Source organism: Myxocyprinus asiaticus, chromosome 6, assembly GCF_019703515.2.
Source record: "Myxocyprinus asiaticus isolate MX2 ecotype Aquarium Trade chromosome 6, UBuf_Myxa_2, whole genome shotgun sequence".
In the NCBI taxonomy this organism is placed as follows: domain Eukaryota; kingdom Metazoa; phylum Chordata; class Actinopteri; order Cypriniformes; family Catostomidae; genus Myxocyprinus; species Myxocyprinus asiaticus.
The window spans coordinates 2,713,176-2,730,111 of NC_059349.1; the positions used below are offsets into that span (position 1 = coordinate 2,713,176).

At 39.1% G+C, this 16,936-nt stretch overlaps 1 protein-coding gene across 2 annotated transcripts in view; it reads left to right on the forward strand.

Moving 5' to 3' along the window:
* LOC127442903 (zinc finger protein 239-like) overlaps positions 1-16,936 on the forward strand; it is an 88,477-nt gene that overhangs the window by 1,686 nt on the left and 69,855 nt on the right. The window contains exon 2 of one of the 2 annotated variants that reach the window (XM_051701269.1): positions 10,216-16,434. The exons of the other annotated variant lie outside the window; for it this stretch is intronic. Coding sequence (XP_051557229.1) covers positions 10,216-11,429 — 1,214 coding nt within the window. The 3' untranslated portion in view covers positions 11,430-16,434. Of the gene's footprint in view, positions 1-10,215; positions 16,435-16,936 lie in introns of those variants that run through there. 2 annotated transcript variants of the gene reach the window in all.

Below are 16,936 nucleotides of genomic sequence, written 5' to 3' on the forward strand. Positions count from 1 at the left end.
ATGTTCTACACTTTTTTTCCAAGACAAAATATCAGAACTATTTGTCCAATGCTGAGTTCACTTTCAGAAAATTAGCTTTTGAACATTTTAAAACTTTTAAATATTTTTAATCTAACCCTCTTTACCTCTGATCACATTTGCTGAGCTTCTTCAGAAAATGTAAATTGCATTATGACACTAAAATAAATTTTAGATGACAGTCAAGTTCAGTTGGTCATTAAAAGTTGCTGGACAAATATGCGGGACATAATGCAGTTGTGATGGCAATGCTTTAGATTAGATGATTGTTCAAAATAGCCTATTGAATATCAGGAATGTATCATATGTAAACCCTGATATTACACCGCATCGATTTTTCTTTAATAGCGGTGCACACCGCATATACACATCGATGGATGGTCTTTATACTAAGACCGAAAATTTCCCCATTACTTAGTGCAGGTTGCCAGCTTGAACAGTGCCATGACTATTCGCTTTCGGGTCGGAACCGATGGCAACCTGCGATAGGAGCAACATCAGGACCAATATTACAGTCCCATCAGAAGGGCAACTGTTCCCTTTTGATTGTAATTCCTCCTCTTCTGATTGCTTTTATTTGTGAAATTAAAATTTCAGACAGTAAGCCGTCTAATTTCAATGAATTATCTCAATTCTCTCCCCATTTTACCAAAACTTCGGAGGAAAAAAATTAGGGACGTTTGGGAGGCGAATTAGCGATAAACACACATTTCTGTATGGAAACGGCTTAAGGGCAGATTTCTTTTGTAATAAACCAAAACTTATGCGACAAAGTGTTTTTTTAAGCATGACGTCATCACGCACAACATTTTTATCAGTAAAAGGCCATTTGAATGGAAACATTTAATGACTGTGATTCAGTTAGCTAGTTGTCTGTATAGCTTTGCCAAAATGCTTGTGTTTTTAGTGAGACACACGTGATCGAATTGTCTAGATGTAGAATAACATAGGCTAAATCAGTGGGGCGAAGATATGTCCTCAAATCTCGTTCACTTTCAAACATTCAACAAAAATAGAGACAATGCATACAAAAAACAATGTGCGCAATTTCTTTTCCTCAGCCTTTTCTCCTGCCTTGTTTAAACTTTCACCTGGTAACACAGCACGCGCAGCTCTCGACAGCCCAAATAGTTCATGGTATCAGGTGTGCTCGCAACACTTATGTAAACAAGCCATTCTCGTGTGTGCTGCAGTTTCTAATGGGACATTTTGGCCTGTACCTCGCACAACACTATCATATAACTTCAGAAGAATTTAAATATAAGACACGTGTAATGGACAACACGCCTTGTATGTAGCACATGACAGAGAGCAGAAGGCTTTGTATCACTTTATAGCACAAGGCACATACAGACTAATTATTTGCGTAATTAAACAGCAGCCTTTTGCAGTTTAATAATCACAGTGGGTCACAAAAGTGTTTTTATGTGTGATTTTGGTTGCTTAGACAGCCACAAACATGACCCTCTCATCCCTCAATCTTGTGTTTCATGGATGAAAAAGTCATACTGCTTTTGAACGACAGGGTGAGTAAATTATGGCTGAAAGGTCAGTTTGTATTTCAGTGGTTATTAAAGTTTTTCAGAATCATTAATCAGTATTGTATTTGTCCAGAGGTCCTCCTGACTGCTACCGAAACAGCTTGTAGACGGTGCTGTCATCTGATATTTTTTACTTTTTTCAGTGCTGGTCAGAATGGGCCAATCACAGTCTTTTATTATTACTGGGTGAGGCTTTTAAAAATACTTTAAAAGAGACCTATATATATAAATAACTATATGCACTGCGTGCACAATTATTAGGCAAGTCAGTATTCTGATCTTATCATTATTTCCATGCACATTTTCCAACTCCAAACCATATAAACATGAATGCTTATTGGATTCAGTCATTTTCAGGTGATATGTATTTGTGTAATGAGGGAGGGTGTGGCGAAAGTGACTAACACCTTATATCAAGGTGTGCGTAATTCTTAGGCAGCTTCATTATCTCAGGTAAAATGGGCCAAAAAAGAGATTTAACTGACACCGAAAAGTCTTTTTTTTTAATGCCTTTTAGACGGATGCAACACTCTTGAAATAGCTAAACTATCGAGGCGTGACCACTGGACAATCGAATGTTTTTTTGCGAATAGTCAACTGCGGGGCAAAAACACATGGAGAAGAAAAGGCGCAAATTGACTACAAAAGACTTGAGAAGAATTAAACGTGAAGCTACCAGGAACCCATTATCCTCCAGTGCTACCATATTCCAGAACTGCAACCTATCTGGAGTGTCCAGAAGTACAAGGTGTCAAGTGCTCTGAGACATGGCCACGGTCAAGAAGGCTGAAACACGACCACCACTGAATAAGATTCACAAGCTGAAGCATCAAGATTGGGCAAAGAAATACCTGAAGACAGATTTTTCAAAGGTTTTATGGACAGATGAAATGAGAGTGACTCTTGATGGAACAGATTGATGGGCCCATGGCTGGATCACTAATGGACACACTTCGAGTCAGGTGCCAGCAAGCTGGAGAAGGGGTACTGGTATGGGCTGCTATCATTAAGGATGAGGTAGCTGGACCTTTTCGAGTTGAAGATGGACTGAAACTCAACTCTCAAACATACTGCCAGTTTCTGGAAAGTAATTTTTACAAGCAGTGGTAAAGGAAGAAGTCCTCATCATTCAAGAAGGCCATGATCTTTATGCAGGACAATGCTCCATCACATGCATCCAAGTACTCCACTGCTTGGCTAGCCAGCAAGGGCCTCAAATATGCCCAAATAATGACTTGGCCCCTTCCTCACCTGACTTAAATCCTACTGAGAACTTGTGAGCCCTTCTCAAACGTGAGATTTACAGTGAGGGAAGACAATATACCTCTTTGAACAGCATTTGGGAGGCTGTGGTTGCTGCTGCAGCGAAAGTTGATTGTGAACAGATCATGAAACTGACTGGATGGAAGGCTCATGGCAGTTATTAAAAAGAAAGGTGGCTATATTGGTCACTGAATATTTTTGAAAGGCCAAAAATGTTAATTGTCATTTTGTGTTACTTATTTGTTGCACCTACTCTAAAAATTTAGAATAAACAATTGAGTTGGGAGAAATTATTTTTATAATTTAGTTGCCTAATAATTGTGCACACATATATTCCCCTGAGAAGACAAAACTCACTTTTCCTTTGTTAAACATTCAGGTTTGAGGTTCAGTAACATTTTGGATTGACTGAGAGCATTGTGTTCAACAATAAAATTAATCCTGTGGAATACAATTTGCCTAATAAATGTGCACGCAGTGTATATAGTTTACAATGAGATAATAAATGTTATGATAGTTAAATGCGGATGAATAGAGGATTTTCTGAGTGACCAAGCGCCCCCATGGAGGAAGAAAACTTTGTGTCTCATGTAATAATCATTGGCTGACAACATTTGCAATTTGCAATGTGTTCATGCCCAACACTCCATGATAACATTTGTATTCTGTTGCTGACAGGACGTGACTTACCGTGCGTTCAGACCAGAGGAGTTGAGAGCGTCAAAATTCGCTCTGGCTGCCCTGCCAACAATGCTATCAAAGATTCGTAGACGCTCTGACGTAGTTGAAATAGGCAGCAACGTTCGTTCGGAATGCTTGGTTTTCTGAACTATATTTAAAGGGGCCGCAAAACATCCAGACATGTCGACTGGTATCTTTTTGCCGACCTATCACAAGTAGCGTATATCCTCATGAAATCTTTTAAATGTGAATGTAAGAAATCGATCGATGGCAGAAAGTAATTAAATATAAAAAGACAAATGCTGATGGTATAGATGTGTTACCGATTGATCAGGCAGCATGGTTTTGCATGCTATGGCGCCAAAATTAGCATGCAATATATTATATATAATATTATATAAACCATAATATTCACTTCATCAACTCACCTGGCACACCAACAATTTCAGACACCTTTGTCCACGCATTGTTTTTTTTTATTTATATCCCTGTAAGCAAACAGGGACAGATCGTATATTACGGGAAAACCCGCCACGGCAATAATTAGTTTCTCTTCCATTTTGTCTTTGGAACTATTGTTTGGTGGGAACCAAAGTTTACACTGTTGTGTTCTTCTATATTCTAATAGGTTGCCGCCGAACCGCGTCAAAGCTCATTACCATAATGTTGCCCGCACTTGAACTTTCATCTGACACAACAGCTTAGACGCGCCGGCCACGGACGCGCTGCTTCTCACCGCCGAGAGACGCTGGCTGCCATAGAAAATGAATGACTTCCGGTCAATTTGACGCTCTCGACGCCTCTGGTCTGAATGCACCAATACAGTGTGCAAGCGGCAGTGCGAACTCTAGTGATGGATGACTGTATAGACCATCTTTTCATCATTTGCCGGCATGATTCCTGTATCCATTTGTCCTGAAATTGTTTAATCGACGATCGCTAAGCTTAATCAATAAAATTATTATTAATTTTAATAATAAAATTATAGATTAATCATTAACATCCCTACATGAAACATTATTTTTGAAGCAGGATGCATTTACAAACAGCTTGGCATTTCATTTTGCATTAATTTAGAAACTTAAAATTATATTTAATTGTTTTCATTTACGCACCCATTCATGACAATGATAAAGTGTTGGCACCAAGCATTGAATTTGCCACAAAATAATACGCAAATATGTTTAACCGTTGGCAAATAACACAACTATGTAACTACATAAACATGTTTATGCATCGTCTTTGGTAACACGAGAACTAATAGTAATAATACTTTTACAACTATTAACATATAATACATTTAAACAAGGGCGAGAAATAACCACACTGAAACAGACTGTTGTAATCTGCTTCGGGATCTGACTCTGACTCAAACATATATGACTGTATTTCAGTGCTTGCCATCTCGAGCATCAGAACACATAACACATTTTATGGTGGGGGGATAATCTTTTTCCGGGACAATGACGTTAGCCAATCATAACTATGGGCATTTACTTTCAAGTCTTAAAGGAGAAACTGCCTCAAACCTCAATGACCCCTTTAAGAGAGAAAATAATTAAATGGCTTGAGGAAAGGCCCTAGTGAATACCGTATTTTCCAGAAATAAAGTCCCATCTGAATATATACTGATGAGCCAAAACATTGACAACCTGTCGAATATGCAGTTGGTCCTCTGCGTGCCTCCACAGCACCAACCTGCAGAGGCATGGACTCTGTGAGACCCCTGAAGGTGTCCTGTGTTATCTGTCACCAAGACTTCAGCAGCAGATCCTTCAAGTCCTGTAAGTTGCGAGATGGAGCCACCTTGAATCGGACTTGTTGGTCCAGCACATCCCACAGATGCTCAATCGGATTGAGATCTGGAGAATTTGGAGATCAGGACAACACCTTGAACTCTTCATCATGTTCCTCAAACCATTCTCGAACAATGTGTAGTGTGGAAGGGCACATTATCCTGCTGGAAGAGGCCACTGCCATCAGGGAATACCATTGCCATGAAGGGGTGTACCTGGTCTGCAGTGATGTTTAGGTAGGTGGCACATATCAAATGTCCATGTGTCCACATGAATGGCCGGGCCCAGGGTTTACCAGCAGAACATTGCCCAGAGCATCACACTCCCTTCACCGACTTGTTGTCTTCCCAGAGTGCATCCTGGTGCTATCACTTCCCCAGGTAAATACACGTACATGGCCATCCATGTGATGTAAAAGAAAACGGGACTCATCGGACCAGATGAACTTCTTCCACTGCTCCAAGGTCCAGTTCTGATGCTCGCATGCCCGTTGTAGGCACTTTCGCCCCATTTGCAGCAGGATGTGATGCACTGAGTGTTGTGACACATTCCTCCTGTAACCATCATTAAAATGTTCTGTGACTTGTGCCACAGTAGACCTTCTGTTGGTTCTGACAAGACGGGATAGCCTTTGTTGCCCTCACACAATGATAAGCTTTGGGCACCCAACACCCTGTCTCTGGTTTTTGGTTACTCCCTCCTTGAACCACTGTCGGTAGGTACTCGCCACTGCTGACCAGGAGCACCCCACAAGCTTTGCCATTTCAGAGATGCTCTGACCCAGTCGTCTGGCCATAACAATTTGGTCCTTATCAAAGTCACTCAGGTCTTTACTCCTGCCCATTTCTCCTGCATTCATCACATTGTCTGTGGAACTGATTGTTCACCTACCATCTAATCTACTTAGACCTTGACGTGGCCTTGTTAGGAGATAATCAACGTTATTCGCTTCACCTGTGAGTGGTCAAAATATTTTGGCTCATCAGTTTACTGTAGCGATATATTTGTGTGATACATTTTTCCATTTAAATTGAGCTTTTATTTTGGTAAAGCTTTTTATTTTGTAGTGAAGCCCTTTCTGTTTCTGTGTATTTTTGACGGCAGCTTCTCACTTTTGGAAAAGAAGCTCGCTACGTGACCCACTGTGATTATTAAACTGCAAAAGGCTGCTGTTTAATTACACAAATATTTAGTCTGTATGTGCCTCGTGCTACAAAGTGATACAAAGCCTTCTGCTCTCTGTCATGTGCTACATACAAGGCGTGTGATTAATCATGATGGCTGTGTATCTTTATGTCTGTACAACACCGGCTCTACACACTCACAAGCACTCACATTTCAAGCATGCAGCACATGCAAACTATTTATCTAATTAAATTGCAGCCTTTGTGGTATAATAAAATCACTAGAACATAACATGATTTTAATTTGTGTGTTGAATGTTTATGGAATGACATTTGTATGTCTGATGGTATCGGTTTTTGGTAGCAGAGCATTTTTACGAGAATGAGTAAAATTATGTGGTATTGGACCCCATTCTAGTATTGGTATCGGGACATACCTAATTTTATCCTTCTTTATTTTCTCCTGTATGACCATCCAAGGTTCCCTCTGAGGTACTCTAGGGGTGGAAGATAAAATTAGTTTGGGCTTTGCACCCAGTTTGTCCCATCAAGTTGAGACCTCAGGATTGGTGCTTACGCCATGTTTACTCAAAAAATGAAAAAGAGTAGTTGTGCAAGTTGTATTGGCAAAATTATCTCAAATAAAAGTCACAATGAGTAAAGAAAAGTGGGAAAACTTTTTTAAAAATCAGAAAAGTGAGAAAACAGGCAGAGGAGAGAGAACAGGCTGCTCTTTCCTTCAAGGCGTGTTGCAGCAGTTGATCAGCAGGCTATATTGTACAAGAATGTGAAGAATTGACTCAAAGAAAATATTCACAATTTACTTATCCTCTAGTCTGACGCCACCTTTTCACTATATCTGACATTTGCAAGGGCTGACACATTTCGCCTCTCTAGTGGCAGTCATGATGAACTTTAAATCCGCTCGCAATGGATTTTATTTGTTGCAAAGTACATATTGCGAATTACAATGTCAAAGCACCCAGACCCTTGAGACATATAGAAAGTAAGGCTGTCAATTTAACATGTAAATTCAGTGTGATTAATTAAATTAAAAAAATTGTGTTAAAAAATGTATGCCATTAATCACAGCACTGATAATATATTTTCCTACCAATGGAGCAATAGACCTTATTCACAGTAGTGGGGAATTTGCTTTTCGGCAGGAATTGAAACAAGGTTGTGAGGGAAACACTTACAGCCAGTTCAAATGTTTGAACTGTTGTTTAATTGTGTGAATCGTTCAGATGATGAAACATATAAGATGCATTTTTCCAAGAAATTTCAGTTGACGAAAACTCCAGGAAACACGAGCTGTGAAAATTAGATGTAATCTAGACGCTTTATACACTGCATGCCATTGATTGAGCAGAATGTACTTGTTTGTTAAACATGCTAATCTATTTGGTGGAATCTATTACACTTTTTTTTTTTTTTTTTTTTTTTTTTTTTATTAGAGCTGTGGCAGTTGCAGTTAAAATCTCTTACTGTGTTTAGACTACCATTTTTCAAAAATAATTTTCAGAAAAATAAATATTTTCATAAAATTAGCAAGACAAGTTATAATATTCTGACTGTTCCTTTGAGTAGAGCACTTGAGACTGTGCCAGTGAAAATGTTTGTTTCCAACTCCAGAACAGATATTGTTTTCCTATTATCACTCTTAATAATTTAAGTAATCTTTATGAATATCTGAAGGCCAACAAGGCCAGTTTATTTCCTAAAATCTAACATCTTTCAAACAGAATATGTATTAGACAGGAGGAAAACTTTGCGCCTAATTTGTCGATAAGACTTGGAGGTCCAAACCATTTAATGAAATTGCCCTTATATTTACAGTGCAAGACAATGGATGACTCCTCATTTCTGTGGTTAGGTCAGTTAAGCTAGTCTTTCTAAAAAAAAATAAAAAAATTATAGAAATAAGGTGTTAATTAAATTAAGTTTAGTTTGATTTTAAAGTAAAAAATGTATATACTTCGATTGTGAAAAATAAACCTATCCAATGTAAACATGAAATGAAATTAAGCAATTGTTATAAATTAATTAAATGTTATTATGTAATAAACCAACTTCGAGCATGTGGATGACTGTATACATCAGTCACCAAGAGGACAAATTAGTTTATAATTACCTAAAAGGTTTCCAGTATCTTATTTAAGACCTAATCCAAAACAAATGTTTGATGGAGGGGTTCGCTTTAGAAACAAAGCACACGCTTATGTTTAACTAACAAGAGAAAAACCTCATTTTTGCTTGGATTGAAAATGATGCAGAGCAGATAAAAGGTGATGTATTTACAGTGCATTCAGAAAGTATTCAGACCCCTTCAGTTATTTATTTTTTCACATTTTTTATGTTGCAGTCTTATGCTAAAATGCTTTAAATTATTATTTTTTTCACATCAATCTACACTCTATACCCCATAATGACAAAGCAAAAACCAGATTTTTGATAACTTTGCAATTTTATTAAAAAGAAAAAAACTTAAATATCACATTAACGTAAGTATTCAGACCCTTTGCTATGACACTTGAAATTTAGCTCAGGTGCATCCCATTTCTCTGGATCATCTTTGAGATGTTTTTACACTTTGATTGGAGTCCACCTGTGGCAAATTGAATTGATTGGACATGATTTGGAAAGGCACACACCTGTCTATATAAGGTCTTACAGCTGAAAATGCATATCAGAGCAAAAACCAATCCATGAGGTCAAAAGAAGAGACAGGATTGTGTCGAGGCACAGATCTGGGGAAGGCTACAAAAATGCATGACCCATGAAAGCCCGCAAAAATGCACCTAAAGGACTCTCAGACTGTGAGAAACAAGATTCTCTGGTCAGATGAAACGGAGATTGAACTGTGTGGCCTCAATTCTAAGTGTCTTGTATGAAGGAAACCAGGCACTGCTCATCACCTGCACAATACCATCCCAACGGTGAAGCATGGTGGATGTAGCATCATGCTGTGGGGGTGTTTATCAGCGGCAGGGACTGGGGGACTGGTCAGGGTTGAAGGAAAGCTGAATGCAGCAAAATACAGAGATATCCTTAATGAAAATCTGGTCCAGAGCACTCAGGACCTCAGACTGGGCTGAAGGTTCACCTTCCAACAGGACAATGACCCTAAGCACAAAGCCAAGACAACGCAAGAGTGGCTTAGGGACAACTCTGTGAGTGTCCTTGAGTGGCCCAGCCAGAGCCCGGACTTGAACCCAATCAAACATCTCTGGAGAGACCTGAAAATGGCTATCCACCGCCGGTCCCCATCCAACCTGACAGAGCTTGAGAGAATCTGCAGAGAAGAATGGCAGAAAATCCCCAAATCCAGGTGTGCAAAGCTTATCACCACATACCCAAAAAGACTTGACGCTGTAATCGCTGCCAAAGGTGCTTCAACTAAGTACTGCGTTAAGGGTCTGAATACTTATGTCAATGTGATTTTTCAGCTTTTTTTCTTTTTAATAAATGTGAAAAGTTATCAAAAATCTGGGTTTTGCTTTGTCATTATGGGGTATGGAGTGTAGATTGATATGAAAAAACAATTATTTAAAGCATTTTAGCATAAGGCTGCAACATGACGAAATGTGAAGAAAAAAAATGAAGGGGTCTGAATTCTTTCTGAATGCACCATATTTTCTGCCAGCAGAAGTACTTGAACCACAAACTGTTAGAAATTGGCAAAAAAAAAAAAAAATGTGTAAATCGATAATGAATTTCCAATGTTTTGGTTACTTTTTTATCATTCATTTCACACCTGTCCCTCTTGAAATTTTTTTGTTTTCTCTTTAGACTCGAAGGTGAAAGAGGAAAGTCAAGAACTGAATGAAGAGCAGAAGCTCCATCACTGTCAGAATCCTTCTAATTTCATAAAAGAAGAAAAACCTTTTAGTTTCTCACAGAGTGAAAAAGATGTTAAGCAAGAAAGAACTGAACGAAAAAAAGCCCAAAATCCCTCAACCTCTTGTCAGCCAGGAAATAGTTTCACAGAGAAAAGATGCCTTACAAGTTCCAAAAGAATTCACACTGGAGAAAAGCCTTTCACCTGCCATCAGTGTGGAAAGAATTTCACAAAAAAAGGAAACCGAGATATTCACATGATAATTCACACTGCAGAGAAGCCTTTTATCTGCCATCAGTGTGGGAAAAGTTTTAAAAATCGTGGAAACCTAAATAAGCACATCAGAATTCACAGTGGAGAAAAGCCTTTCACATGCACTCAGTGTGGAAAAAGTTTCACACAAAAAGCAAACCTTAATGTGCACATGCGATTTCATAGTGCAGAGAAGCCTTTCACCTGCCATCAGTGTGGCAAGAGTTTTAAATATCATGGAAACCTTAATAAGCACATCAGAATTCACACTGGAGAAAAGCCTTTCACATGCCATCAGTGTGGAATGAGTTTTGCAATTCATGGAATCCTTCGATTGCATATGCGAGTTCACACTGGAGAGAAGCCTTTCACATGCCAAGAGTGTGGAAAGAGTTTCGCACAGAAAGGAAACCTTAATGTGCACATGCAGTTTCATACTGGAAAGAAGCCTTTCACATGCCATCAGTGTGGAAAGGGTTTCAGGTGTAAAGGAAGATTAAATTTGCACATGCAAATTCACACTGGAGAGAAACCTTTCACTTGCCATCTGTGTGGAAATAGTTTCGCACAGAAAAGATCTCTTAATGTGCACTTGCGACTTCATACTGGAGAGAAGCCTTTCACTTGCCATCAGTGTGGAAAAGGTTTCATACAAGCAAGAAGACTCAAAACTCATCGGTGTTCTGCAGTAGAATCGGTTAAAAAAACACACCTGAACATTCATACAAATGGGAAGGCTTACTTGTGTTTCCTTTGTGGAAGAAATTTTTCAACTCTGCATGGTTTTAAAAAGCACCAGACAGTACATACCAGTGACAAAGCTCATGTATGCTCTCAGTGTGGGAATGCCTTTATTAGAGCTCACGACTTGAAAATGCACCAAAAAATTCATACTGGAAAAAAACAATCATAAATAATTGCAATAATCTAGTTATAGTAGTTATAATAGTCTAGTTTAGGCATTTACTACTACTTCTAGTTGAATAGGGTATATTAACAATAATGCCATTTATTATTTTTGTCAAGTGTTCTGATTTTATTAAATATTGTGAAATTACCAGAAATGAAATGGAACAAAATCTTGTGTTGCACTTAATGTACACATAGAACATGTTACATTTATTTTTGATAGATCAAGGACTTTCAACATTGTATCAACATATTCTCATAATCTGGACATTATGGCCCTATTTACACCTTGCATTAACATGCGTTTCATAACCGGATAGTTTCTGGGTATTCTTTAGCTGGATTGCAGTCTTTTAGCAAATTTTATAATCATTGATTGATAATTCAAATGATTTCCATCACTATGACAATCTAATTTTTCATTTATTGAAGTTTTTTGTGGTTGCCAAAGCTAAATTTAGGGTCGCTGAAGCAAATTGAACAATATTTATCTGCAGTATACTTCCCTGATCACCTCATGGTTTCAGTGATCCGATCACAATGTGTCTTTTGTGCATTGCACCTGTCATTTAATGGTGGTAAAGTGCTATCCAATAGCGATTCAATCACTAAAAAAAGCATGTTAATGCAAGGTGTAAATGAGGCCTATAACTAAAAAAATAAAGATGAAGATGAAACTAAGAAAACTTCCTTGTGAAGTGCATTCAGAATTTCTTTAGTCTTTGTTGAACAACTGCAATGACCTCTTCTTGACTGCAACAAAAATACTTGAGAGACCAGAGGAATTTGGTTTTCACAAAGACTTCTTGACGACTTTTAAACTGCAGCAGTTTATGTGAATTCCTGCTGTGGTAAATATCACTTTAATGAGAGATGTTTTTCACCTGATCTAAAGGCATCATGGTCTAACTTAGCAGTGCAAAGATTTAATGTTTTCCCATATAATGATAAATTTGGAGTGACTACAGATACTGCAAACTCATGTTTTACTGTCCTCACAATGTAAAATCTTGACAGCAAGCTAACATTTTAAATGGGATTCCTATTGTCTCTCAAGGTATGACTTTTCTTGACTTGAATTTAAGTAATCCTCTTTAATTCATACCTTTTCCCCATGTGATCATGTTGGTGATTTTATACCGTTTTCATTTTTGTTTTATTTTTTATTTCTTGCCCATTTAGCAAACAATCTATGACTGTGCACTGATGAGCCAAAACATTATGACCACTCACAGGTGAAGTGAATAATGATGATCATCTCCTAACAAGGCCACATGTCAAGATCTGGGTAGATTAGATGGTAAGCGAACAATCAGCAGGGTTGGGGAGTAACAGAATACATGTAACAGGATTATGTATTTAAAATACAAAATATAAGTAACTGTACTTAATAAACCTTGTGTAAATTGTCAGCTTTATGCTAAGCTAAAATGCTATTTCTAGCCATTTTACATGCACATGTTACCAGGCACGATCATATTATTGTATCAAGAAAATTCACGTTGGATCATCATTTCTTTTCTTCTAGTAAGACCTTTGATATTAGGGCAAAAATTGTATTCTTGATGATAATTTTTGTATTGTTTTCCTGTAAAAATATCTAAAAATCCTTAAAACAAGATCAATTTGATTTATCTTGTTTTAGAAACAACACTGCATAAGATATTTAGGTTTTTCAGAGAATGTATTTTTAACGTGTATTTTGTCTTACTCTGTACTGGCAGAGTTTTTATAGTCAAAACAAGTGAAAAAAATCTACCAGTGCTGAAGAAGTAATCCAAAGTATTTAGAATACGTTACTGACCTTGAGTAATTTAACGGAATACATTACAAATTACATTTTACAGCATGTATTCTGTAATCTGAAGTAGAATATACCAGACATATATATATTTATCCAACACATCCAACCTCTTCTGCCATTTCATTCCTCTGAGAGAAAAAAAAAAAAAATGCACTGTACATAACAGATTGTATTAGATTTGCACTACCCATGTGTATGTACACTATATTGCCAAAAGTATTCGCTCACCCATCCAAATAATTGAATTCAGGTGTTCCAATCACTTCCATGGCCACAGGTGTATAAAATGAAGCACCTAGGCATGCAGACTGCTTCTACAAACATTTGTGAAAGAATGGGCCGCTCTCAGGAGCTCAGTGAATTCCAGCGTGGTACTGTGATAGGATGCCACCTGTGCAACAAGTCCAGTCGTGAAATTTCCTCGCTACTAAATATTCCACAGTCAACTGTCAGTGGTATTATAACAAAGTGGAAGCGATGGGGAATGACAGCAACTCAGCCACGAAGTGGTAGGCCACGTAAAATGACAGAGCGGGGTCAGCGGATGCTGAGGCGCATAGTGCGAAGAGATCGCCAACTTTCTGCAGAGTCAATCGCTACAGACCTTCAAAGTTCATGTGGCCTTCAGATTAGCTCAAGAACAGTGTGTAGAGAGCTTCATGGAATGGGTTTCCATGGCCAAGCAGCTGCATCCAAGCCATACATCACCAAGTGCAATGCAAAGCGTCGGATGCAGTGGTGTAAAGCACGCCGCCACTGGACTCTAGAGCAGTGGAGACGCGTTCTCTGGAGTGATGAATCACGCTTCTCCATCTGGCAATCTGATGGAAGAGTCTGGGTTTGGCGGTTGCCAGGAGAACGGTACTTGTCTGACTGCATTGTGCCTACTGTGAAGTTTGGTGGAGGGGGGATTATGATGTGGGGTTGTTTTTCAGGAGCTGGGCTTGGCCCCTTAGTTCCAGTGAAAGGAACTCTGAATGCTTCAGCATACCAAGAGATTTTGGACAATTCCATGCTCCCAACTTTGTGGGAACAGTTTGGGGATGGCCCCTTCCCGTTCCAACATGACTGCGCACCAGTGCACAAAGCAAGGTCCATAAAGACATGGATGAGCGAGTTTGGTGTGGAAGAACTTGACTGGCCTGCACAGAGTCCTGACCTCAACCCGATAGAGCACCTTTGGGATGAATTAAAGCGAAGACTGCGAGCCAGGCCTTCTCGTCCAACATCAGTGTCTGACCTCACAAATGCGCTTCTGGAAGAATGGTCAAAAAGACCCATAAACACACTCCTAAACCTTGTGGAAAGCCTTCCCAGAAGAGTTGAAGCTGTTATAGCTGCAAAGGGTGGGCCAACATCATATTAAACCCTATGGATTAAGAATGGGATGTCGCTTAAGTTCATATGCGTCTAAAGGCAGATGAGCGAATACTTTTGGCAATATAGTGTATGTGTGTGTCTGTACGTATGTGTATAAATTTTTTTTTATTTAATATTTTTTATTATTATCATCTATGTCTTGCTGCTGTTTTTGTGTTGTTGTACACTGGAAGCTTCTGTCACCAAGACAAATTCCTTATATGTGTAAGCATACTTGGCAATAAAGCTGTAAAAGTAACCCTCACAACCCTGACAATCAGTTCTTGTAGTCAACGTGTTAAATGCAGTAGAAATGGGCTAACGACTGGGTCAGAGCATCTCTGAAATGGCAAGGCTTGTGGGATGCTCCCAATCAGCAGTGGTGAGTACCTACTGGCAGTGGTCCAAGGAGGGACAAACCACAAACTGGTGACAAGGTGTTGGGCGCCCAAGGCTCATCGATGCACAAGGGCAACAAAGGCTCTGCTGTCTAGTTCGAGCTGACAGAATGTCTACTGTGGCACAAGTCACAGAAAAATGTAATTATGGTTACGGGAGGAATGTGTCACTACACACAGTGCATCCCACCCTGCTGCGTATGGGGCTGCGTAGCCGCAGACCGGTCAGAGTGCCGATTATGACTCCTGTACATCATCGAAAGTTCCTACAATGGGCACACTAGCGTCGGAACTTTGGAGCAGTGGATGAAGATTGCCTGGTCTGATGAGTCCCGTTTTCTTTTATACCACATGGACGGCCATGTACGTGTGCGCTGTTTAACTGGGGAAGTGATGGCACTGGATGCACTGTAGGAAGGCAACAAGCTGGTGGAGGGAGTGTAATGCTCTGGGCAATGTTCTGTTGGGAAACCCTGGGTCCAGCCATTCATATGGACATCAATATTACCTTAAACATCATTGCAGACCAGGTACACCCCTACATGGCAATGGTATTCCCTGATGGCAGTGGCCGCTTTCAGCAGGCTAATGCGCCTTGCCACCCTGTACACGTTGTTCGGGAATGGTTTGAGGAACATGATGAAGAGTTTAAGGTGTTGCCCTGGCCTCCAAATTCCCCAGATGTCAATCCAATTGAGCATCTGTGGGATGTGCTGGACCAACAAGTCCGATCCACGGCGGCTCCACCTCACAACTAACAGGACATGAAGGATCTGCTGCTAATGTCTTGGTGTCAGGTACCACAGAACACCTTCAGGGGTCTTGAAGAGTCCATGTCTCAGCGGATTGATGCTATTGTGGTGGCACGCAGAGGACCAACAGCATGGTGATAATGTTTTGGCTCATCAGTGTAGGCTAATAGATTAATGCCACACATGAACATGAAATATGTGTTGCGCTGTGAACAAAGTAAAAAACATTTGTATACACAACCAACTTCTGTCATTTTATTTGACATTGTCAAAAGGTCTTCAAGATATTTGTTGTGAGATAGTACCCGACATTTAATGATCCATAGTGATGAGTTGACTTGCCCAGTTCTGACTTATCTTTAACATACTCAAGTCTTGTTCACAGTTATTTTCTTGAAAGAGACAATGGCACTGAGATCATATGAGTATGAATATACTTTTACAAGATCATGTCCGGTTAAGCCTTTAAGCTTGGAATATTAATAACTACAGTCTTTACCAACAAAATGGGTAACGTTTTGAAGTTTAGAAGCTCTACTTTGCAATGCATGTAGGCATTATGACCAAAACCGAACAAGTGCTTTGAAATTCGCAGAGAAATCAGAAGTGTTCTGTTTTAATTAAAAGTGTTGCTCTTTGCATGTTATTTGCATATAACTCATTAAATAGCCATGTGTCATATTTTGTTGGAAAGCTCTCAGAGTAGATACAAACAGCCTATTTATTTTACTCACAGACAAAAATATAGTGAGTAATAGGTAAGTATATGTCTTTGACATTTATGTTTCATGTAAACAGGTCTTGCACATATGCCGCGTTTTCACTTATAACATAACAAAAAATAAACAACATAAATTGTCACATACCATTACTTAGTATGGCGATTATATTTAAAATGTAAATTAAAATGCCCATACACAATGTAATAATTAATTAATTATATTTATTTATCACACATATACAGTGAAATTTTTTTTTTTTTTTTCTCACATATCCCAGCTAAGCTGGGGTCAGAGTGCAGGGTCAGCCATGATACGGTGCCCCTGAAGCAGATAGGGTCAAGGGCCTTGCTCAAGAGCCCAACAGTGGCAACTTGGCAGTGCTGGGGCTTGAACCCCCGACCTTCTGATCAGTAACCCAGAGCCTTAGCCACTGAGCCAATGCATAGATCATTATATATAATGTAATGTGCTATCTG